The 25,636-nt window shown below is 38.8% G+C and overlaps 1 protein-coding gene and 1 long non-coding RNA gene across 2 annotated transcripts in view; one reads left to right on the top strand and one right to left on the bottom strand.

Moving 5' to 3' along the window:
• The window catches only part of MICU2 (mitochondrial calcium uptake 2), a 135,624-nt gene extending 117,399 nt beyond the window's left edge, over nucleotides 1–18,225 (bottom strand). Inside the window, exon 1 of the mRNA XM_054654374.2 lies at nucleotides 18,009–18,225. Within this exon, the coding sequence (XP_054510349.2) occupies nucleotides 18,009–18,209 (201 nt within the window). The 5' untranslated portion in view covers nucleotides 18,210–18,225. The remainder of the gene's footprint in view (nucleotides 1–18,008) is intronic.
• On the top strand, nucleotides 18,225–24,695 carry LOC129132361 (uncharacterized). Its single transcript, XR_013180956.1, has 3 exons — nucleotides 18,225–18,376; nucleotides 20,606–20,869; nucleotides 21,704–24,695. It is a non-coding gene; the product is annotated as an uncharacterized LOC129132361 (long non-coding RNA).
• The last annotated feature ends 941 nt before the right edge of the window (nucleotides 24,696–25,636 follow it).

The following is a 25,636-nucleotide window of genomic DNA, read 5'->3' as shown; positions in this document are numbered from 1 at the left end:
GCTACACAGCTTAGACAAAGTAGTTCAATTACAATTTTAAGAAATGCCTCTTTTTAGAATCAGAGAAATTTGCCAAAAATGAAACACAACTCTCCTGTTGGCACAACAGACTATCTATTCTAAGGCCGATTTGATACCATTTCACACTACTATTGCTCAATTACATCTAGTTGTTCTTAAAGACCCTTTGTCTTCTCAAGTGCTTATGGCTCCCTATATTTAACACAGATAATCTTAATGCCAGTTCTAAATGTGTGAAACATGAACAGGGTTGGACAAGGGCTCTAACCAAGAAACACAGTGCTCTTCAAATATTCTATCTAAAAGAAGTCTCTCCAGTGTGAGGATGAGGAGCTATAAAGATCATTAGGGTATAAGCTGGCAGCAGCTGTGAATGACTATTTAGGTCCCACGCATAAATAGCTTTGTTCAGAACCACAGAGAATGTTAAATGACAGCATCAAATTAAACACAAGTTTTTTGAACCTTGGCTCCTTTTTAAGAAAGGCTGTGGGAGTGGAGGAGGACAGACATCAGTGTACCACGCTCCCAGGGCTAGAGAAGGAAAATGCCATCCCTTCCTTTGTACTTTCCACTGTCCAGTATTTCTAGTTCTTTGCATCCACATTTATAAACAATACTATGTAGCACTCAAAGTAGGAAGATTTTCTAAGAAGGCAGGAGAGGTGAAAGGCAGATCAGTTTAATTTAAGAAGCTTAACTTATTAGAGTGCATCTTTGAATAAGGATTAATTGCTATCAACACATAAGAAAAACAAGTTATTTTTAAAATAGATTTTGGTCACTAAGCTTTTAAAAAGTGAATATAAATACTCATGCTGGAAATGCAGGTCATTTTACATTTTCAAGGCATGGCACCTCAACAAAGTGTAGGCCACAGTTACCTTGGGCATAATGATATATTTCAATAACCCAGCTTGACACAAAATATTTATCTGAAGGGTCTTGTTGCAAAATAACTTTCCAATAACAATGAAAAGTAATCATAGCCGTTAGCATGAAAAGTTGAAATTAAAACCAATAACATTATACATATTTATATTTCGTAAGATGCTTTCATAACATGCCCTTTTTATAAAGAAGTTGCACACAATCAAACATACAAAGTCTACACTTTCAGGCTCTCTGGTCATTCCATAAAACAAATGGCCAAATAATCCCCATAGTCAGACAACCTTGGAGGAAGTAACTTCACAAAACAGTGTATGCTTGTCATTGGGAGATGCAAGCCAGGAAGGAGAAAGAGGCCAACTCTGCAAACATTTCTGAGTGTCTTTAAAGTTTATAGTTTAGGAGACATAGCACAAAGTTTTTTAGCTAATTCGTCTTGCTTTTAACTGGCCAAGAAAATGGGAAAAGGTGGAAAATTAGGTTGGTAGAGAAAATGGGAATGATAAGCCTCAAAGGCTGGAGGATGGAAACTCCCATTGTGGACACCTTTGGGGTATGAGTTTTACTGTGGTGCTTCATTACTTGTTAAAATATACAGGTGCCTTGCAGTGATGGATAATGCCTTTTTCCTTCTGTTCTTCCTCTTTGTGTTCAGAAAACTGCATCATACATGCATCAAAGTAAGTTGGTAACAGGACAGAAAGGTTAAAAGGTAATCCCACCACCACTTAATTTTACAACTAACCCCAATAGCACTCATAAAACATAGATTGAAAAACCATCTTCTCAAGATGACTTGCTTACAACCAGAAACTGAGACCAGAGACAACATCCAACACCCATTGAAAGTAACAGCAACATGAAAAATGGTGCCTGCACAGGAGATTCAAATGGGGCTCTCCAGCTATGTCCAAGCGTTCGGAAGACAAACACTGCCCTGAACTGAAGAAGTGACTACCAACAAGCTGCACTGGTACTGGAATTACCTCCACTGAGTGCCTGGCCCCCGGCAGAGTGGACCATGGGGAAGATGGATTACACAGAGGGCTCAGCACACTCAGGGATTGCTCTTAATGCCCTGGAATGCGCCTGAGCAGAATGCCGGTGTCCAGCACCACTGGCTGGAATCCAAGCAGATCCATTACCTTCCCTTTATACAGCAGCTTACCACATGCCTCTCTGACACCAGAGATAGGCCTTTCCTCCTCCTCTTTATTTTTACTTTAGTATCTTTAACACAACTGAGATGCATACTTTAGGCTATACCACTAAGGAGGATTTTAAGCCCATTTAGCACTTGGTAAATTATTGTGCTATTTTCCCGATGCTAAACTAATACTGTTTTAAAAATAGCAAATTAAACTAACAATACAGTTTACCCAGATGCTTACATGAGTTACACTGAATTACCTGTACTTTGAATATCAAATTATCTGCATAAGAATCCTCTAAATGCCCCTGAAAACAATTCTTTTTGACTCAAAAATAGTTATTTTGACTGTCTCAGGAAAAAAATAGTCCTTCTCAAGAAGTTCTTAGTAAAAAGGGGATAGAGACAAGATAATGATACATTTCCTTTCAAAACTGATGTGCTTTTTCTTCAGTTGTGGGTATTGCTGTACCCAGTTGTACCCAAATCTGGTTGAGAAACAGCATACCTTTGAAATTCCATATCTCTCTTTTACTCTGGCCCCCAAAGAATCATATTTCTATCCCAGAATAATAGTACCACAAGAATCTAAATATTTTTACTTGAGGAAAAATTAGGCAACTCTCCAGAAAGTGGTCTTTTTTTTTTTTTAATAAATAGGCACACAGTAAGTTGGTTGATAACATGCTTATCTGATCTGAAAGATGCAGAATGAATTTTGTGTTTTGCAGTATCTAGATCATGGATTTGAGACTAAATAGTTGATATCCCAACTTTCAGACTCTCTATATTCTGAAAAATTACTTCTCCTCTCGATTCCTGTTGTATGCAGTGGAAATCTTCCTAATATTGTCAAAACAACTGTATTCCTACTTTGTAGACTACAACCACCTGTTTTGTTTTCAATGGGAAAAAACCTAATTGAAATAAACCTCCTGCCCATTCTGCAGCAAACTTACTACTACAGAAGAGTCTGAGGCTTTCTGTACAGAAAAGCAGATGCCCAACACTTATTTGCACAGTTATCATTATGCTGAGGTGCAGCCTTGTTGCTTTTAACAAGGCCACTAAAACTGCACACCAAGCCTGGCATTATGAACACAGTTGTTCATTCCTATGCTAATAAGGAGAAGAATTGGGAAAAAAACTAATTGTAACACTACACTCCCACACCACCACCAAAAAAAAAAAAAACCAAGGGGGAGCTTTTATTCTGAGAGCAAAATCTCAATTCATAGATTCATAGCTCAGGTATCATATATTTTGCTGCAGTACATGAGAACCCCATTATTAACAATTATTTCAACATACAAGACACTACAAAACCAACTGACATAAAGACAATCTAAGTTTGTATATCTAAACTATTTCCATGTAACAAAAATTCCCTCTCAGTTTTCTTTTTTTCAAACTTGAGATCTTCTCAAGCTGCTTCTGCATGGGAAGTGATCCTCTCCCCCTTTCTCTCTGAAGGTCACAAGCCCTCAGCAAATCAAGAAAATAAGTCACATGGAGCAAACCCATACTATTAGGAAAGGAGGAGGATATTCAATGGATAGCCAGCTAGGAATTCTACAGGATTACAGCAGTTGTCAGGTTTTACGGACTTTCTTCCACTACTACAGACTTGTTTTTCACAATTAAGAAGTGTACCTTGGCACTTCAGTGAAGTTTCTCCCCTTGTGATGTAACAAATGCTACTAAAGAACTCATCAAGGCTCTTCCTACACTTAACTCTGAAGTCTAAACACTGACGTAAAGTGTATTTATACACCAATACTTCCATTTAGTTTCATCATGAATACCAGCAAAGGGTTTGATATCAATGGAGTGTTAAAGGGCATCATTAAAACAGCCCTGTGGAGAAGGACTTGAGGTATGGTTGATGAAAAACTAAACATGAGCTGTCAATGTGCATCCCAAGAAGCCAAGTGCATCCTGCACCCAAAGCAGCATGGCCAGAAGGATAAGGGAGGGGAGTCTGCCCCTCTGCTCTGCTCAGACCAGCACAGTTCTGGTGTCCCCAGCATAAGAAGGACTCCATGGAATTGATGGACTAAGTCCAGAGGAGGCCACGCAGTTGACAGGAGACTGAAGCACCTGCCCTATGAAGACAGGCTGAGAAAGTTGAGCCTGCAGAAGAGAAGGTTGGGTGGAGATCTTGTAGCAACCTTCCAGTGTCTGAAGGGAGCCTACAGGGAAGCTGGAGAGGGATTCCCTCTCAGGAACTGCAGTGATAGGACAAGGAGTAATAGGCACAGACTAAGAGTAAATTTAGGCTGGATATTAGGAAGAAATTCTTTATTGAGAGGGTGGTGAGATACTGGAACTGGTTGCCCAGAGAAGCTGTGGATGCTCCATCCCTGGTAGTGTTCAAGGCCAGGCTGGATAATAAGACCTTGAGCAACTGGGTTTAGCAGGAGGTGTCCCTGGCCATGGCACGGATACCTATTTTATGAATAACAAAATTAATTATGCTATTTTATGCATTTATTGCATAAAATAATATTTTTTGAGACAACTGCAATAACACAGGGTGCTCTCCTCAGTGCCTTATCAGTTCCAAAAATACAGTAGAGAAGCCCCTGGAGAAGAAAAGATCCACTTTCTCATTCCCTGCTTCCTCTACTATAAAAATATTATATTAAATAGGAATATTGTGGGTCCAATATTATAAAAGAATAAAAGAAATTTTTGCAGAACAACTGCTTTTATGAACTGCCTCTAGGAGAAGTTTCAAACAGCAAAATATCTCAATATAAAATATTCAACTGATGCATAGGCATGCTATGCATTGTGTTGTGTTACCTTCAAATTCATATGAAAACTATTAATGCTCTGCTCTTTGCAAATTATGGCCTGAAGGACCAACACCCTATCCACAATAATAAGTGCATCATTTATTGTCTCATGGCTATGTCAATATAACCTGATCCCCATCAGAAACTCATCATCTGTCTATTCAAAGTTTACCAACAGAAAACACACGTTCTACTGCTTGGTGTGGTGATCAAAAGCTTGTGCAATCTTCCCAGTTACAGAAGCTGCTCAAATAAAGAATGTTGGGTCCAACTTTGTTTTGCTAAACACTCACAGGGACACTCAACGGGTCAGAAACACCCCACGAGCAGGCAGTGATTAAACTTACAATCTCCAGCTCTGACGCAGCAGGATAACAGCTTGGTTGTGACCTCCAGAATGGCAGGGAACATTGTATGCATGAAGTTTTATACACTTTGAAGAACGGCAAGCAACTTCTAAATCCATTTACAGTGGTCTAGTCAGATCAGCTGGACACTTCCAATGGCCAGACCCAGATGTATGTCACATGAATTCATCGAGGTGATACGCAGCCACACACACACTGCTGAACCCTATGGAAGGGTCTCATTCCATCCTATTAATACCACATCCAGAATTTAATCCCCATGCAGCCTGGCCCAGAGCCACTGTGTCTGCTTTCCATTACTCATCACCTTCTAACTCTGCATTCAAAGCCGAGCCCAGAACAGCCCATTTGCTTCAGCAATGGAAGCAGTCTTGCTTCCTGCTGGCAGAGCAGCCTCTCACATGGAGTCTGCTGCTCCTGGAAGTTATGGAGGGAGAGTGACCTAACCCACAGGCTACAGGGGATGAAGAAGGAATAAAGATGCCCATTACTACCACAACTACAGTCTCACAAATCCTACCCACAAAGGACTCAGCCATGTGATGACTCCCAGGATAATCACTCCTTGTTTGCTGTCAATACCAGAACCCTTTGATACTGGAAGTGGTACCTCCTACCACTGCCAGAGAGAATAAGTGTACACTGCAAGGAAAAATCCATCTGTACTCGAACACCATATAGTCCTTTAAAAATTTTACACCAAGGAATCTGACTACGATTCCATGATTTCTGACAATGCAACTTGATTGCATTGCTGTCATTTCAAGAAGCAGCACTGTCAAGGGTCTCAGCACTGCAGATTATAAAGTGAGGCACCCATGAAAAACATTCAGTAAACAAACAGTGTATTATCAGTGCAAGTGCATTATTTTTGATAGGACTGTTAATGTAAATAACACAGTATTTATTGCTACATGATGTCTCCTCAATTAACACATCCAACACTTCTGGTGCACCTAAATATTTAGATTTTTCTTTTTTTTTTTTTTTCCCATTTCTGAGGCTGAAGAGAAACAACAACGCAAATCTTAAAACTAAAGAATAACAATGCAACACCATTTGGTAATATGACACTACCAGTTTTCCAAATTTAACAGCAGTTGGAAAAAAAGTATGTCAGCAATTTCCCAATGTAATTTTCTGGAAGACTGAGTAAGAACATTACATACAATTGGTAAATTCAGAAAAAAATACTGTTCTAGGCAAAGTAATTTTATACCCTTTACACTGTCTATCATTCATGATGGTTCTTCAGCTAAATTAAAATCTAAAGTTTTAATGGATTTTTTTAAAATCCAGAAACAGAAGACTTTCTTTAGTTTTTCCCATTTTTGTTGTCCACATTGAGTCCTCTCCAGAGGTCACAGCCTAAATGCTGCTACTTACGGCTTTTTAGATCTTTAGTACTCTTATTCAAGACATTTCCTAGCAAGAGCTCAAAAAGACAAGCACAAATTTCTTTACAGAAGCGCTAACTACAGCTCTATGTGAAAAAATTAACAATTGGGTTTTTTCCCAGAAGGAGAACTACTGCAACAGTAACACACACACATACAGTAACAACCAAGCTATAAAAACAAACTCCAGCTCTGATATAAAATGCAGAAGTTGATTTAACTGGAATGGCAAATTACAATACACATTTTAACTGTGTATGTCAAAATAGAGCATATTTCACTATTATAAATTAATCCCAACATATTTTAAGATTTTGTTGAGAAGTTTCCATATAGGAATGTCTGGCTACATCCAGTTCAAATAAAAAAAGAGTTCACAGAGCTCAAAAAATTCTCACTTAAGTGAAGAAAAAATAGCAGCATGCACAGCAGATAGTCTGGTGGAGGGTTAGAAGATAATGGCAGACAAAACAAGTCCAAGTGCAGAAAAAGCATCTACACATTGCACTGTCTGTATTCTAACCTACAAGTTCTCTCCTCTTTACTCTTCTGACTCTCTCCCCCAAGGAGAAGGGAATGAGAGGCTCTGAGATGAGTAGTTGCCAAATGGGGTTAAACCACAACCAGAAAAAGTAGAAAAGCTTCTCTTAAGTGGAGATGGATGTCATGAAGAACTTGTAAGAATCACAGCAGCAAGCCTGAATGAGTTCAAGAAGTGTTTGGACCGTACTGTCAGGTGCATGGAGTGACTCTTGGGGATGGTCCTGTGCAGGCCCAGGAGTTGGATTTGATGATCCTTCAGAGTGGCTTTCAAGTGACTTATTCTGTGATTCTGTAAGATGAACAACTAAGTCAAGCATCAATTCTCCTCATTCGTTCTGTACAGTACAGATTTAATATTAGTGCTCTGGATAAATCATCAAAATTGATCTGGGAAATGCTGGTTTAAATTGATGCATGTTGTGTATTGTGCTTTTCATCTTTTGAAGATTACAATGCTTATTCCTGCTGTTTCCCATCTTCAGCAGAAGCCTATAATTGTTTGCTTATTCCCAAAGACAGCAGTGTCAGCACTGTATTCCCTGATGCCTAAGACCATCAAGTGTATTTTTCAGTAAAAAAGGTGCCAGATGTTTTATCCATCAGCTTTACCACATTTCCAAGTAAGTACTTTAACCCGAGGGAAAGTCATTAGAGTGTAATGAGCAAGGGAAAACATTTCACTGTGACAATCACAGGCTACTTAGGCCACTGTCTTTATGCATTTAAACAATATAAAGCTATAAAGTAAAGAACACTTTCTTAGTCTCCATGCCAAGTATAATTTTGATTTTTCATTGCCATTAAAAACACCAAATTACTAGACAAGTCCACAGTTGCTTCAAAAACAAGCCTAAAGAGGACTGGTACAGAAACTGTACTATATTTCCAAACCAATTATTCTGTCAGCTACACAATTAAGGTTTGTTATCTTCTAATTTTCAAAGTTTTATAAAAGGAGAAGCAGATTGTCAGATAATGTGGTCAATACGTAACCATTAAGACTTTTCTCTACTAAAAAATAAAGTTCATTTTGGCAAATTTGTGAGATCATAAAATATAATTACCAAGTCCATTTCACCACAGTGAGCAATACAACATGACAGAACTTCGTGCTTTTCTCCTTGGCAAGATCTCACATCATCAAGCCCATGCAGTCAAGTTCAAAGCCCAGCCTGATCTGGCAGCACACAGACCTCAGCCTCTTACAGGGCCACCAGAAGAAGCTTTTGGTAAAACTTCAGGCAGATTTTGTCCTTTAAATGCTGAGCATATCTGGCCATTTAGACTAGAAACTTTCAAAATAAATCCCATAATTTCTCCATTAGCACATTCTTATGTTTATTTTTTATTATTGTAATCAGACAATCTGTATTTTAAGTATATTTTATACATATGCATACCCTTACTAATATATATAAAGTTACATTACATATAGATACATACACAGCTTTATACGCAGCTCAGTATATATTGTTTTATTATTACAGCATTATTTCTTAATACATCATTGTAATGGGAGTATTGCCATTAAAAGGCATTATCAAAGAAAATGCCTACTTAAAAAAAAAAGACAGATTTTAAAGTATTTGGAAACACCAATTTTCTTCATTTCACGTAACTTTTCTATCTGTGCTAGAATTTGTGCGGTTTTTGGAGAGAAATGAAGGAGTTTCTCTGATGATTTGGCAAAGAAGCAGGGACAGTATCAGTACCTATAATATTTATTAGCTACATCTGCTGTAAGTGCTTTTCATAGACTACATGAGTGCAAGATAGTCATTCTTGAAATTTCTCCTACCCTGAAGGGGACACAAAACTTGAGGAACTACTTGAAATGACGTCTGGTGTTTGAAGCTGATGAGACTCCCTACTCTTGTCTTTCAGCTGTATGTGTAATAAAAAGCTCAGTGAGTAGCAGCAAGGAGCTATAGCCTACTACACGTGTTCTGAATGGGCATTTCACATAGTTCCATCTGTCATTTATCTTGGATGATTATTTAAACTAGATTCTGAGTTATTTGTTTTCTGGCTAGATTATGTTTCCAAAATGCTGAGCCACTTGCCAGGAATAACCATATTCAGTCAGCCACAACATAACACAAAAGTCTACAAGTAAGTGCAATACAGAGCTCTCATTCTAACCCAGAAAATGCCCCAGAAAATGCATTTGGAAAACAGTACAAAACAGCAGCAATGGGAAAACAGTTGCTACTGCTTGCACAGAATAGAGCATGTCTTACAAAAAAAAAAAAAAAGGTAATTATGAATAAGCTCAAAGTTTCTAGCAAAAAAAAAAAAAAAAGAAAGCAAACAGCTTCCATCTAAGAAACCAAATAAAAAAGAAACTTTGTAATATCTATGTTGAAACCATCTACTGTATTTACTGGAGAAAAAGTCTTGTATCACCAGTAAATAAATGCTAGTTTCTTCTTCAGATTCTTTGTTAAAAATCAAAATATTATTTTGTGCAATTCTTTCTAATCAATCTATTTTTTTGTTTATAGGCAAGCTATTTTCTTATCTGTTTATGTTTGTCCATTAACATAAACCGTCAAAAATTCTCAAGCACTAACCTTTTACTACATTAGCTAAAAGCACAAAACCATGCAGCTTAACTCACCCCATCTGTCCACATGTATCAAAGTGCCTAGAAGGAATGTTAGTTAGATTTTATTTAATCACTGAAGTCACATAGCAAGAGTGAATTCAAGGAAAAGGTGACAGATCAGATGAAAGACAGATAGTTAAAATTTAACCTTGACCTCTAAGACTACATTTTACATCATGTTGCTTTAGTATCAATGAAGACACCTGCACAAAGAATCTCTGTGCACAAAGAGAAGGGAATAAATGTAAATATTTTCAAAGCCAGAAACTTAAGTATATATATACTTCACATTAAAAAAACTGAAAAGGATACCATATATTTAAAGCTGTAAAACAAATGCACATATGTAAGTAATATTTAAGGGTATAATTAATTATAACATCATGGTCCTAGAGATTCCACACTCTCTATACCGCATTCTATTTTAGGCACATAACATGACAATGTTATGTCACTAATGCAGAGAATGATGTTTGTGATATATTTAATATCCCAGTTATTGATTTAGACTACTTGATGGATACCTGATACATACAGTATTTCCATAACACAGTGAAATACAGAATAAAACAAGAGGTAGCTAAGGTTACCCTCACTGGCTGCACAAAGGAACAGTTTCAGAAATCATGAAGCATATTTAAGGAAAAGAAAAAAGATTGGGATAGGCTGAGCTAGCAATCTAATTGCATATTTATCAATGCTTAAAAAAGGTTTTGGGCACACACTATTTTCAGAATATTTTGAGACTAGTACCCAAAACTCATTCATTGAAGATGAATTTGGAGGCAAGAATGTTACAAGTCATTCAAACTCAGAAGCAAACCACTTGTAGTATTTCATCTACTTCAAGATGCACAGTAGAGGGAAAAAAATTAATATGAATATATTCACATTAAATACCTGAGTTAGAAGGCAGATGCATAAATTATGTTAAACTGCCTCTTTCATAGCCATAGACTACAGGTATCTGAATAATTTAATAAAAAAATGACTACCCATTTCCTGTTCAGTAACAGGCAGTATGGAATGCATTTACCTACTGAGTTGACTGCCTTGTCATGATCTATGACAACTTTTTCTTTAGTAATATTTATTGAGATAGTAAATATAGCAGTAAAGATACAGCGGAGGGCTGAGCAGAGGGATGGATGCTGCCACATGCCAGCAAGAGCACTGCCTGCAGCTTGCCACGGCTGAATAAGGAGCCTCTCCAGTGCTGGGCAGGCACTGCTGGAAAGAACACCAGGGGTTCAAAGCACCTTGAATCCAACTGGAGCCTCCTCCACAGGCTGCAAGTCTTGCACAACCTTCATCAGGAAGATTTAAAGGTACCATCTTGTAGATGGTTCAAGGACACAACCTGCAGATGCAGTAAGAAAACCTTTCCAGCCATGCTACAAGCAGAACAGAAATCTGAGGCTGTGCAGGGAACCACTGCCTGGCTGTGTACTGCCACTCAGAACAGTGTAAGACAGCAAGGACAACAATAACCAGCAGCAAGGCAAGACACAAAAATACAGAAGGACAACATTTTGAGGAAGCTGACCCTTCCTTTAAGGAAGTTGTAAAGCAGGAGATTTAAAAACCCAAATAAGAAAATAAATAATCTTTGCTTAAAGATGCTCCAAACCACAGAAGGAACGGTAATTTTCATTATTTCTACATGGCATTGTTTTACTACATAGATTTTAAGAACTACTAATGTAACCATGTCGTCAGGTTCACACAAACTGAATTCCACTGTGAGGCTTCTGAGGCCTGCAAGTCATCACTGAGCAGCTTGCTTGATGTGGATTACAAACATTGGCATTAAGTTTCAAAAGCATGTTAAAATTACGATGCAGACTCATTTTATACATGCTTAATTTTACTTAGTGAGCACCCCAGTAATCATCTCTGTGCATCTGCATTCTCCATTAAATTCTAATAGAATAAAGACTTGAAGATAAGCATCTCAAAATATTACTTAGGAGAAAAGAACCTGTCCTGGGATTATTGTTCCAACAGAAGCAGGCAACCTTTTTTTTTTATGACAAAGTAAACACAAGAATCTTCTTGTATGTTTCTTAGATTAGACTGCACATATGCCTTCTGGTTTTATTTTAGAACCACATTCCCCTCTCCAGGCGATTCTATACATCATTACAAATCCTTATGCAATTTTATCCCAGATTCTATATTTATCAAGACACCTCATCTTAACAGCAATATTCTTTCCCCAGCATGAACCAGACAAAGATACCCTCACAAAAACTCCCATTCTATCACGATACATCATATCTCACAATTCAAAGCACTGACGTGTGACTTTGTAGGAATCATTATTGATGGATAAGAAATATGCTCTTTTTTTCTATTTGGTGAATGAATTCAAACATCACATGTATGTTTTTATCTGGCAAAAAAATCCTTCACATGCACTTATTATGCATAGCTTCCTAAATAACACTATGTATTACAAAACAAAACCAAAAAAACCCCAAAACAAACAAAACAACAATAACAACAAAAAAACCCCAACAAAACAAAACAAAACAAAAACAAACCCAAACCAATCAACCTAAAAATCTTTAATATAGCGAGTGAGAAAGTGTGGCCTACAAGCAGTGTAAGCATAACTTAAGTCACAAAGTGATCCTGGTTACTAAGGATGTGTGAAAAACCAATTAAAATCCCAGAGCTATGCACTTCTTCCTTCCACTGCTCTGTAGAAAATAATTCAGATGATTTAAACAAAATGCCGTTTTGACCTGCATGCAACTGCTTACAATTGTTTTGGAAGCACATGTAGTGTATATGTTTTTGCCAGAAGTTACCAATCAAACAAATATACACCAGACAGGTAACATGCTTATAGCATTTTGAAAATTTTCTATTGATCTGGTTTGGAAATTTTACCTGAGAAGAAAACCATGCATAAAATACTGGAATTTGCATGAACCAACGATGTTTCAGCACTCAATCTCTTTGGAGACACAGCACACATTTCAAAGTGTCACCAAAAAACACAGGTAGGATTACAAAACTTTTTAAATCATTTTTTTTAACAACTTCCAAGTCTGGGAGTCCAGAGATTTCTACTAAGCCCCTGATAAAGTTATATTTAATATATGCACTCTCCCTAGATTATCCTATGAGCTGTGGAGCTGAGTTCTGCATAGCCCTACGTTTGTTTATATACTATTTTACCTTTCCACAGTGGCAGAACCAAGGGAGTGTCCCCTGAAAGAGCTAGTATTTGGAGAATCTTTTACAGTATTCTAATTTCTTTAAAAGGTGTAAGGCAATAGCTCCAAAATAAATTTTCATAGTGAGTACACATATAGACCTGGTAAACAAATCTAAGCTCTAGTTTTAATCACTCAAAGTTTTCTACTCTCAGTTGCTCAGAATAACAGTTTTCATATCGTGACATAGAAGTTGTCACCCCCATGTGTGTGACATGGGAGTCACCACTCCCATGTAGTGTGTGGGTAGTGTGACATACAAAGTTACCACTCCCATCTTTGCTTCTCTTAAGACTCATTGACACTTAAAAAATTACAAAATATTCAATGCAGTTTAAACTGAGATAATAAAATTATTGCAGTCCAAAATAGAATTGCTTCAATAAATGCATTTTAAATAAAATTAGATTTTCGGACACTTCAAATATTTTACAAATTATCACAAATTGTTTGTTAACTGCTATAAGCACTATCTTAATATTTTCAGTATGATCAAATACAATATAAGTATTTAAGACCTCCAAGAGACAAATTGAGTCTCCTCTGATCTGGAATAACTGAAGAAGATTGCTGATGCAAGACAGCATTAGCAGAAAAGGTAAGATAAAGAGAACCAATTAGACTATGACCATGTAACAGAAAGTATTAACAAGAACAGACCCCAAAAATTTCTGTTAGTTATGATTTCCACTTTACTTAAATATTTCATACAGCTTAACTGAGGTATCAGCTAATGCTCCCACAACCCTAAAAAACCAGAGTGCTGAAACATGTAATGTTTATCAGCAGACAAGACTTTGCACACATAAAGCTTTGTATATGTGCTAGTAACAATTCTAGTTAGCCCCATTTGGAAAACAGTGACTTAGACTCAGTGCCAATTGTGACACACTGCAGGGATCACAACTTTGCAAGGGCAAATCAAATTTTATTCTTTCTGAAGCTAGTGACCTAAACATGGCATTAAAAAACTCAGCAGAGGCAGGATATACTGCCTCTGGCAGCCTGCTGCTGCTCAGAATTTTCTTATCATTTGCAGTTTGTGTGTGTCCAAGATCAAGCCTGCAGCTCATTGGAAGGTTCCAAATTTAGCTGGAGTGAGCCATGTTAGTATTGCAAACTGCATGCTCTGAGAGAAAAAGGGCACAAGAGACAATACACCAAGTCTGATCATGGTCACAAACCATATACCCTTGTGCCATTCCACTACTAAAAAAGAAAAACAGCCTGTATAATATCAATGCAGCGTGCAGAGCAGTGTGAACGTTTTTGACCTGGCTGTGTTGGTTAGGATACTAGAAGGAATACTTTTAGTGATTTCAACATAAATCTCCATTCTGAGTTACACTGGTAGAACAAAAGCCCTCCCCCCCCCCCCCCTTATTTTTTTGTCCTCTTGATACAAGCTAATTAGCTCATTTTATTAAAAAATGAAAATTGATCTAGTTTTTTTCTAACAAAGGCTATTATCTGGTTTGGGTATTGTCACTGTAGCTTCACAGGTAAATATCAAGTGTAGATGGAACCAACACCTGGTACTTATAAAGAAAAAGTTTCAAAAATACTGTGTTCATTTTACTATAATAATCTTTGTAGAGTTTTACAATCAACACTAAGGACTTACACCAACATATTATTAGTTATATGTTTCTAAACAGTAGGTCAGCAAATGAAGATAGAGAATGAAAACAACTTCATAAATCATGAAAGATTACATCTGAGGTATATTACATCAAATATAGAACATTTTATTACTGGGATGTTAACCACTTAATGTACATTGTAAGAACAAGTAAGTGTTAGTGAAAATGTTGACAAAAAACCTGGGCCAAAATTTAAAAAAAAAGCCCTGAACTGAAGTCATTGTCAGAATAAACAATTCTATTAAACCAGAGACACGCCACTACAAAATAAAACAGAAACTATCCATAGAAGTCACAAAAAGAAAACAGATTATCTGACCCTGAAAGACCTTTGATTCTGCAAAGACTCATACAGGATTATGCTGTGTTAGGCTGGATTTCATTTAATCTGAGCAGAAGTCAGAGGTGCCCCTAACCAATATAAGCAGGATTAAACCAATTCCAGCAGGAAGAAAGGACAGGAATTAAAAATAGATTTGAGAAACTAGGTGCCAAAGGTATCAGTCTTTGATTTTAGGATATTCAAAAGCTTTAGAAGAAAGAAATAATAAAAAAAAAAAAGTACCAAATATACAGAACATTACCTTTGGCATGCTGTTTGCCAGCTTCACTAGAAATTGTATGTCTGAAATTGCCTGGAATAAGGAAAAACTGAAAAATGTCTGACTACCTTGACAGAGATTAGTTTCAGTGAGAAAAACAGAAAATCTAAATAGAGTTACCAACTTCAACTACTTAACCTAAACAGACAGGAAGTATTTCCAATAAAGTCTTTGTGCAAAGACGTTACTAATGGTAACTTAGGACAAGAATGAAAATTACTCAGTGGCTCAAATTATGCTTACACCAGAGTCACACACAGACATGAAATTGGTCGTAACGACAGAGCTTTTTAATCATAATGTAATGCTGCTGAAAAGCATAAAATCTTATTATTTTGGTTCTTTACAGCATGGAGATACCTTGTCACTTTGTCAGCTTTATTTTGTCAAATATTTTAAATAATTATGACCAATTTTGCAGCAATTAAACAGACAAGACTACATTACCAAGGAAAATTGGGAAGCACTGTACCATAATCCCACTGCATTCCCAAGAACAACCAGTAAGACTTGTTGATGATACAGAAGTATAAACATTTCCACTACATATTCCTTTATAACAAAGATAATGAAAATTACGCTGTTTAATTTCAAATACTTGCCTTAACCTGTAATATTTCACACACCATGCTGCCAACATTCCCACTACATAGCATACTACGACAGGAACAAACAGTTTAATATTGTTTGTCAGCACAAGCTCAAGCAAGGCTGGTTAAGATTAGTTACAATGAGAAGGAATACTAACAGAAAATAAGGTTATCCACTATGAGAATGTGTAAAGAATTTTCATATCTCATGATTCCACAGTCTCTGACCTGAGAAAAGGATGGCTTCAAAATATGTAATAAAGGTGACTACTTGTTTCAACACTGTTTCACTTTGGGCTATTTTCTATCAATCAGAAGTCACAAGTAGCATCTAAACTGCTTAAAAGACTTGCAGCGTGGCTGTATCACTGTTGCTCATAGCTTTCACAATCCACTTGCAGCATTATGCTCTGCATGGTAATTTCTTAGATAGTTTTAAAAAGCTCAGTACACTACCTGCAGCAACATGGAGTACAACATATATGGAGAATTAGCTTCTCCAACAATCATTTTATGGGAAAACTGTAAAGTTCAAATTGAACAAACATTTGAAGAGTCCAGCAATTTACTATCTCCAAACCCATTAAGTAAGTCCTAGACTTTTGGACTGCCTCTTGAGAATTATTAAAAGTGTACTCATAGGACTGTCCATGCATTTCATGGAAGCTATTCCACGGGAACACATCAGCACCAGACTGAGACCTCTTCACTCAACACCCTTTAAAAGTGATTACTTCCCACATTTAACACTTTTTATATATACCTACATACACATCCACTTTAGCAAGAGTTCCATGTATTAATGAGATTGGTCTCAATGACAGGACTTTTAAAAAATAACGCAATGCTGCTTAAAAACCTCACATAATTAAAAGTAAGAACAACAAGGAGATACATTTTCAGTAGCATATCTGTTGAGTAATGGATGCTTTGCTTGCTAGGAGATGGATATAGAAAATTAAAGTTTTAACATGTGCTGTCCAAAGTTTTAACTTGTCCTAGTCCAAGGACCAGGACTACTATATAATCTATTTACAAAAATGCTTATCTAATAAAATGTGAGTTTTCTAAGAAGATGTAGTTTAAGTATTTTCCACAATGAAGGATACAATATTAAAAAAAAAAGAATTAAAAAAGTAATTATTTGTTCTTAATGCAGAAATAAATGTTGTCCTCAAGAATAAAGGCTGCTATTTATCTGCTTGTAGTTCAGCCTGTTTAATCACTGTTAAGAGATAAGACATCAAAGCATACAAAGTCTTCAATACTTCCAAAAATTCTTAGATATAAGTAGATGAATGGCACTGCAAGCATAGACTGACCTCTTCACCCATCACACCTAAACCCTCTGGCCTACAAATCATTTAGGTCTTCCAGTTTGAAATAACAAACCAACTCTAATTGACAGTAACTTCTTATCTGGAGGAAGAAGAGGAAAAAGCTCACTGCCTCCATGAAAAGGATAAAGTTGGGAAATCGTGTACAAAGATTATTTTATAAATAAAAATAATCTGTCTCTGAACACCCTTCTGAGTGCCCTGACGCTCCAAGGCAAATCACATTTTAGCATCCAGGGCACACATTTTGGACATAATAAGAGGAAATAAGTCTGTGTAATGCATTTCAGACAAAGTACGAACTACAAAAGTACTACTTCCGTGAAATAGCTATATATATTTTTTTCAAGAGACAAAGCCATGCATGACTGTCTAATAGCACCTGACATGCAGACCGGGTACCGTGAAAGTTTCCCCTGGAAGTTACCAGCAACACGCGGAGCTCACTACAGGCCGTGTGTCTGCGCAAAGCACACAGGTCCATCGTTCAGCACGAGCAGGGCTGTCAAGGTGAGAGGGGAAAGGCTCCGTGCTAAGGCCAACCCTGCCTTCTCCGGCTGCGGAGACCGGCGGAGTCCCGGCCGCTGAGGCGAGGCAGCTCCGCGTTAAGTGACAGATACGCTGTGATGCCAAGGGGGCCGGGACGCGCATTACCTGCCACACCACCGGGGCCAGGAGGGCTCCCGCAGCCCAGTCCCGCCTCACGACGGGATCTGACCACCGCGGACCCCGACCCGTCTGCGGGCCGCCGACAGCCGCCCCCGCGCCCCGGCTCCCGGCGCGCCCGCCAGCCCTGCCCGCCGCCCGGAGCGGGGATGCTGCTGCCTTACCTGAGCCAGCACCGTCGGGAACACGCGCGGCCGCCCGCTGTAACACGCCGCTAGGCAGCCTCCCCCGACCAGAGCAGCGGCGGCGGCGGCCCCCCATACGGACGGGCGGCGCTGGCTGCGCGGGGACCGCATCCCGGCGAGCCGCCCCCGCAGCGGGGCTCGGGCGGCCGCCGCCACCGCCGCTCTCCACGCCGCCGACATCTTCCCGGAAAGCGCCGCGGCGGCTGCGCCGCGCATGCGCAGTGCCGGGCCCGAGGCCGCGGGGCGGGGGCAGCTGTAGCCCGGTCCCGGCGGGATCGCGCCGGCCCCGCTCCGCCGGTGGGAGCGGCGCCACCCGCACAACCGGAGGGGACGGAGCTGGCAGAGAGGTAACCTGAAAGGAGGGTGTAGCCAGGCGGGCGTTGACTCTTCTCCCAGGCAACAAACGACAGCACGAGAGGACATAGTCTCAAGCTGCGCCAGAGAAGGTTTAGGTTGGGCATTAGGAGGAATTTCTTCACAGCAAGGGTGGTTAGGCGTTGGAATGGGCTGTCCAGGGACCTGGTGGTGTTTAAGGAAGGACTAGACGTGGCACTCAGTGCCATGGGCTGGTTGACACGGCAGTGTTGGGCCACAGGTTGGATTCGATGATCCCAGAAGCCTTTTCCAACCTAACTGGTGCCCTGTTTCTGTAACGCAGGCGGAGTGCGCCCGGTGCCTCCGTCCCGGGCCGCGGAGCCCCCAGGTGAGGGCAGGCGGCAGGGCCCCTTCCAGGCGGGTTCCCGGTGGGGAGGGAGGGAAGGCGGGCAGGGCAGGGACTAGGTGTTGGGTTGTGTCAGGGGAGGGGGCAGGAAAGGCCTGGCCTGTGCGGTAGGGAGTGAAAAGTGGCGACGCTCGCAGCGGTCCTGCGGCCCCAGGGGTGCCCCGGCCACCCCCGTGTGTCTGTCACAGAGCTCAGCTTCGCCTCGTTCCCTGGTGTGACTCTTCTCCCAGAGAAGATTCCCACTGCTGAGAGCATGAGGAGCAATGGGTCACGGGCGGGGTTGGGGGTACTGCGGGAATCCCGGGGTTCTGAGCAAGGCAGGTGAGGTGAGCTTCCACAATCAGGGCTGACCTGGCGCTGATGATTTCCGAGGCATTGATGGCCCATATGGATGTGTTGCTCAGTGTGTGATCCAGATCAGAACCAACAAAAGCATGAGCAAGTTTGCAATGTCCTTCTCAAGGGCAGAGTAGAATTTCTCGTGAAATACAGATGACAGAAGATGAGTTTACAGAAATTGTCATGGCAGAGGTGTTAGCTGAGAAGCATTACAGAATGACTTGGTTGGCAGTAACGCTTGTGCCAAAAGACTGCTACTCACCATGAATGCTTCAGACTGCTTTTTTTTTCTCACTGCCATAGTTTTAACAAAGCTTTCTAGGTCTTGGTTGGTTACATTCAAACATTAGTTGATCACATTCAAAAATTGGGCCACTGAGAATTAATGATAAGGTCATATGAATTAAAGCAGAGAGTAAGTTAAATGTCATTTGTATGTTGGCACGTTGGCCAATATCCTTGTAATGAGAGTAGTTCACCTAGTGACTCCATATGAATGGAGGAAGACTGCTGAGACAACAGCTGCATGTAATTTGCTATTACTTTGGTCTTTGGTTGAGGGCCTTCAGAAGGTGCTCAGTCTGTTTTAGCAAACTGTATCTTCCACCTCTTTCTGATATGACAGCCAATGCTGTGTTGTCAACATTACAAATGTTCTGGTATGGGCTCTGAAACATGGAAGTGCTTTTTTGCCCTCTATCCACTGACAAAAGAGGGTCATCCATCACTGCCATCAAAGTAATCTCCTTCTCTGACCTGAATTCAGAGTCATTAATTCAGTTTCACAGAGCATCATTTCAGTCATTTAACAAATGGCATTTCAGAATTTATCCAGTTTTCTTTTAGCATGTGTTGTTCACTGAGTGTCATTCTGTGAAGTGTTTGAGACGTCTTCAAGAATCTCAGGACTCAAGTCCTTAGCAGGATACAAACACTTCAAAAACACCTTCTCTGGGGAACACAAATGACTGCTCATTGCAAAATCACCCAGGAGTGCAACAACCAGGATGAATGGTTTCCATCTCTACATGCTAATGTACATTGCAAAAGCTTTTTCCTATTCCCAGAGACCTAGAAAATAACTCATATGGGAAAAGCCTTTTTAATCCCAATATAAAACATAGGAGCAAAATCTGTCAATTGTTAAACATACTGGAAAATCCCACTTCTTCTGTAAAAGTTGTAGGAAATGCCTATTGCCTATTTCTGTTTCCCTCTAGACAGACAAAATATTTTCCATCCCAATCTTACAGTTTGACACATAGTATTTTTATGAACACCTTAAAAGGACTTTACTTTCTGTGTAAGCCAATAGCAAGCACTTCATGAGTGCTGGCAACATCTTAGAAACATCTTGTGAAGGATGGCTGAGAGATTTGATTTTTGAATGCCAGATCCCTTGGTGTTGAATACACAACCACAGCACAGGCAAGGAGGTATAATTCATTGTTCTGACAGGCATTTTCAGTTTTCCTTTAAGTAAAAAGCAATAAGTAGGTCATTTGTCTTTCCTCAGATGACATTCCTTCCTGCCTGGAACAGATGCAGCTGCAGTGTGAATGGAGAGCTATCCTCATATGGCTGAGAGCACGCAATGCTGATGGGCGAGCTCAGTGTCCTCAGCCACCCCTTGTCTCCTGCAGTAAATTCACCTCGTGGGCCCAGGCTCCCGGAATATGAAGCTGCCACTCGTGCTGCTCACAGCTGTGCTGCTGTCACTGTGCTGCTACAGTTGTGAGTGCTCTGAGAACACACGCCTTAAACAGCTAGAAAACTCCTGGTGAGTCAGACAGAGTCCTGTTGCACTCCATGCAGTATCACTGCAGGGTGGTTTATGACAGAAAGCAAAGATCTCTGTGGTCTGATGCTGACAGTCTGGTAAATATAATAAAGGTTTCACCAGACAAAATGAGTTATGTGGTGACAAATGTCATCAGCTACTGTATGCTGCAGCACTAAAGTGTTACCTCCCTTTGCTGTCCTGCTCAGTTTGCTCTTCCATGCTCTTATAAGCAGAAATCATTACATTTAGCAAGATGTCATACTTGCTTTTTTATAAAATGCTTTCTGTGTGGTGACATCACACTTTGTACTAGAGGTGTTTGCATTGCTGAAAATTTGAAAAAGCAAATGAAAATACTAATAAAATGTTTTCTGAAATGTTTAAAATGCAATTTTTCTTTAAGGTTCAATGTCCCACTGAATAGTTACGTAACAATGCTTAAATGCAGTCTTTTCTTAGTCTTTTATTAGGCACAATGAATATAATGTAAAGTCACATCAAAAGACAAAAAACATACCACCATGAAACAGAACCTTTGTGAGTCCTGTCATTCTTAGGAAATCATGTTTGGCAGAAACTTACTCCTTTTAAGTTTTGTTACAAAGTTGAAAAAAAAGAAAAAGCCAAGTAAACATACATCTCCTCATGCCTGAAGGTCCACTTCCATATCTCAGTGTCTTTTAAGAGTGTTAGGCCAAGTTCCAAGAGGGATTCACTCTCTACTAGAACTGCAATCCCCTCAAGAGCATTAGGCTTAGTGCCAGCATTCATTTACTCTTGGAACAGCTTAAATTAACTCCTGTTACATTCTGTCTAAACCCTTTCTTACAGAATAAGAGTTGAGAGCTGGATTCAGTTGGTTAGTCTGAAGGCCACCCATCATGCTTGTCTGTCTTCCTGGACTTAAAATGCTGCATAAACTGGATTGGGGAAGGCAGTGATCAGCTGTTTCTAAGTTGAGGGAGGAAGCTGGCAAGCCATCTTTTGTATACATGTCCCCATTTCACAAGAAATAGCGTGGGGGTTGGTCTGACTTATTTAACATAAGTACACATGACAGTAAGCTCCAACCAAATGTGAAATTTTAGTAGGCTGTACAGTGTGCTAACAGTATTTTGATACTTTCCTGGCAGAGCTGAACAGACAAGCTAATCAAAGGACAACAAATATCACTGCTTGGTTTTATAAGTCAAGAACTGGATTGTAAGATTATATTTTGCCCAATGTCAGACAGAAGATTGAAATGGAAGGTCTCACAAAGCCAGACCTTCTTTAGCCCAGTCAAACTTATATGGTCTCTGAAGAATATCACTTCTGTTTTACTTTAGCAAACATGAGAACAGTCTGTTTGCCTATGAGTACAAGGCAAACACTCTGAAGCAGGTAAGGATGTAAGCACAGGGAAGACAAGTTTTCAGAAAAGTGATAACACAAAATGTTGTTAGCACACTTAGAAAAGTACAGGGTGATTGACAGAATTCAACAGTCATTAAAGTTGGCCAGGTGATACCTTGGTCTCTATCCAGAGGCTCAAAAGTCCTGTACCCAGGTCTTCATGGTGAAGGCTAGAAGTTGAGTTCAGGGATTTCCAAAGCTGCCTTGTAAGACTGTTATTCATAGAATAGTTAGAACCTTTCACGGTCATCTAGTCCACCTCCCTCCAATGAGCTGAAACATCTTCAGCTAGGTCAGGTTGCTCAGAGCCCTGTGCAGCCTTGACCATTTTCATAATTTCTATCTATCCCTCCTCCACAAGAAAAAAAGAAAATAAAACCGAACAACAGATAGAGGAGAGATTACTTTCAAGGAATCTGAATTACCTTCCTCCAATGAAGAATCTTTTAAGCTGTTAGTTTACAAAAAGTCCAGTTGTTTTGTAAGCTTTGGAGATGATGGAAATGGAACTAATTACTAGACAGTCGACATTCATCCACTAGTAGATCTGAAAATAAATATGAGCATTTTGTGGCTAGATAACACTATTCAGCTCATAAATAAGAGTTCACAGCAATCTTTGCAGTTAGGAGCTACACTATAAATATAGCTTATCTCCAAATATTTTCAACTTGCTAAAGTTACTTGAAAGCTTATCATGATAGAGTCCATTTAAAAGGAAAAGAATTAAAATTTATCTAAGATATGTGTCCCCAAATACCTTTCATAGCATTCATTTATACTGACCTTTCTAACACACTGTCTTCCCACACTCTTTGTATGTAGTTAGCTGAAAAACTTTGCTGGTGTATGTAACACAAGTTCCCTCAAGCTTCAGAATTACTTTTTTTAAGTGAAGTTGAAAATCAGATAAAAAAAGTTGAAAGCAAAATTCTTACTTAAAAAAATAATTTGAGAATGGAAGATAACAGTAATGGAATTGGAAAGATTTTAAAATGCAGTTTCTAAGTTGGCAGTGACCTTTTTGTGACAAATATTTGATTTATTAAAGAAATGGTACACAGACTGTTTAAACACTAATGTGAATGCAAAAGGCAGATCAAAACTGATTCTCTTTTGTGAAGGAATATTCATTTTTTAGATTTGGAAAGTTTATTTGCTATTACATTCCAAGTTAGGCTATAGGTCTCAGTTCTGTGACAAGTTTCATATATTATACCTAATTTTAAGCATTTTGAAAAATTCTGTGGTCTGAAGCAAGGCTACTTTGACTGCATAAAATTAACTGTATACATAAATCTTTGAAGAGTGGAGACTTTCTTGCTATTAGATGAGAACTGTAGTTCAACTGCTGTTTTATCTTTTAATGATAAGATCCCATTGCAGTTTTGCAACAATAATAGAGGTCCCTTGAAAGCATTTTAAGTAATGGAATTAAATGATGTGTTTTAGCACTTGTATTTTCCTCATGTTTTCACCTGAATAAGTTATCCTTCGTTTTTCTTCCCTTGCAAACATTCTTCTGCAGTGCTGCTAGCACTGATTAAAAAGAGAGACCTATGTCTAAGTAAGATCCTGTAATTTTGACCCTTAACCTGTACTTTTGTATATATACAAATATATGCACATTTATATATATATATTTTGCCTATAATATATTAATCATAGGATTTCCTGAAATCTTATTACCAGTGCTTCTTATGTAAATATAGAATTGTGTTGCTGGGACACCCCCTTGGTGTATTTCAGGGGGTGTTTCTTCTCTTTTCTTTCATTCTCTGAAATCAGTGTGAGCATTGCAATCAATTTTAATTATACCAGTATTTCACCCTGAATTTTATAGGAAGAGTTGGCAGTAATAACTATAGTTAAGATTGCCTAAGACTTTCTGCTGTATAGATTCTGTACTTAAAAAGAGAGAGGGATAGAAATTGTGCATAAGAGTACAATAAAACATGTCAAGATTAGCAAAGTTAATTTTATCTGTGTTACCTGAAAAACCAGAAGGATTTATTAGGGACTCTGACTTTATATTTTTAAGTGCAATGTGACTGAGACCGATATAATTTAAAATAACTATTATTATGTAGTTCAAAAAATACTATAAAGATGGCAAGGCATTACTTCACAGTATTACCAAAGAAACAATTATAGAATTATCAGTATTGTAACCTGTAAAACATTTTTAAAATATGTGTTTTCTGGAAATGTTGAAGTAGAAGCAGCATTGTATATTTATTTCTCATTTCTTTTCCCAGACCTCAGTCTAGAGCAACTATTAATAACATGTTGCACTACTACTGTGATTTATTAAAGTTACCTTAATTATCACATCCTTAATACTACTGAAGATGGTGAAGTATATATAATTATTTCTGTGAAAAAGAAAGAAATAATAAAACTCTAAATTACTGTTTTCTGTAATGTATTCCATCATTTCAAACAGTGTTTACTTCTTTTGCTCACAATACTATTTAGGAGCTGTGATTGCACCTATTTTTGTATAAGCACCTATTTTTATATGAGCAGGGGGAAGGCATGATTATTTTCCATGTATGTGTTTAGTTGTTTAATATTATCTAACCTAATTGAATGAGTGTGTGGTAGACACACAGCTTCACTATAGAAGATTCTGCAATCCTTTCTGAAAAATTTGGAAGTCCTAATATGAAGTTCATTGTAGTCAGCAGAATCTTTTTCCATAGGTGTCTGCATTTGGCACTTGCAGAGCTGAAAAACAGCTTTACTATTTGTGTGAATATTGTGGGCAGTCTTGATATATTTGCTGGTGAGGGATCCTCAGTCTGTAGCTGCACCAAAGCTGCTGTTAGATCCACTCACAAAAGCACAGTAATAATGGCACTAATAAAAATCCCGAACAAAGCTATGGATAAAGTTGACAGTCCCCATTTGGCAGTAGTCAGGCAGGAGCTGTTTTGCTAAGTACAGCCAGAGAGGATTTCCAAGCCATTACATAACCTTTTTCTAGAGAAGTGAAAGATCTTGAGGGAACTTGAAGGAGTTGATATTCTGGAATGTCTGAACCGCATGTGTCCAAGAAGGCATAAGCTATGCCAAGAGCAAAAAGTTGAGATACACAGACTGTCCCGTGTTCACAAGGCTTAGGGAATCTCCTGCTCACATGGCTTTAGTATTGCTTATGGGTCTCATGTTCCTGCTGCTTAGGTGTAGACTCTCTGTGGCTGGTCTATAATGGAGAGATTTAGTTGAAGTAGTCCAGAGGATCCACAGCAAATCAGCCATAACCTAATTTCTGAGGAACAGAAGAGACTGGTGGGACTAAAGCATACACTAGAAGGTTTTTGTAAAAGGGCAGAGGTGTGTTAGATGTGGGTAAGTTTCATCCCA

The sequence above is a fragment of the Agelaius phoeniceus genome, chromosome 2, assembly GCF_051311805.1.
Source record: "Agelaius phoeniceus isolate bAgePho1 chromosome 2, bAgePho1.hap1, whole genome shotgun sequence".
NCBI lineage: Eukaryota > Metazoa > Chordata > Aves > Passeriformes > Icteridae > Agelaius > Agelaius phoeniceus.
Note: the sequence above shows the minus strand (reverse complement) of the source record. Positions and strands in the feature narration are given on the sequence as shown.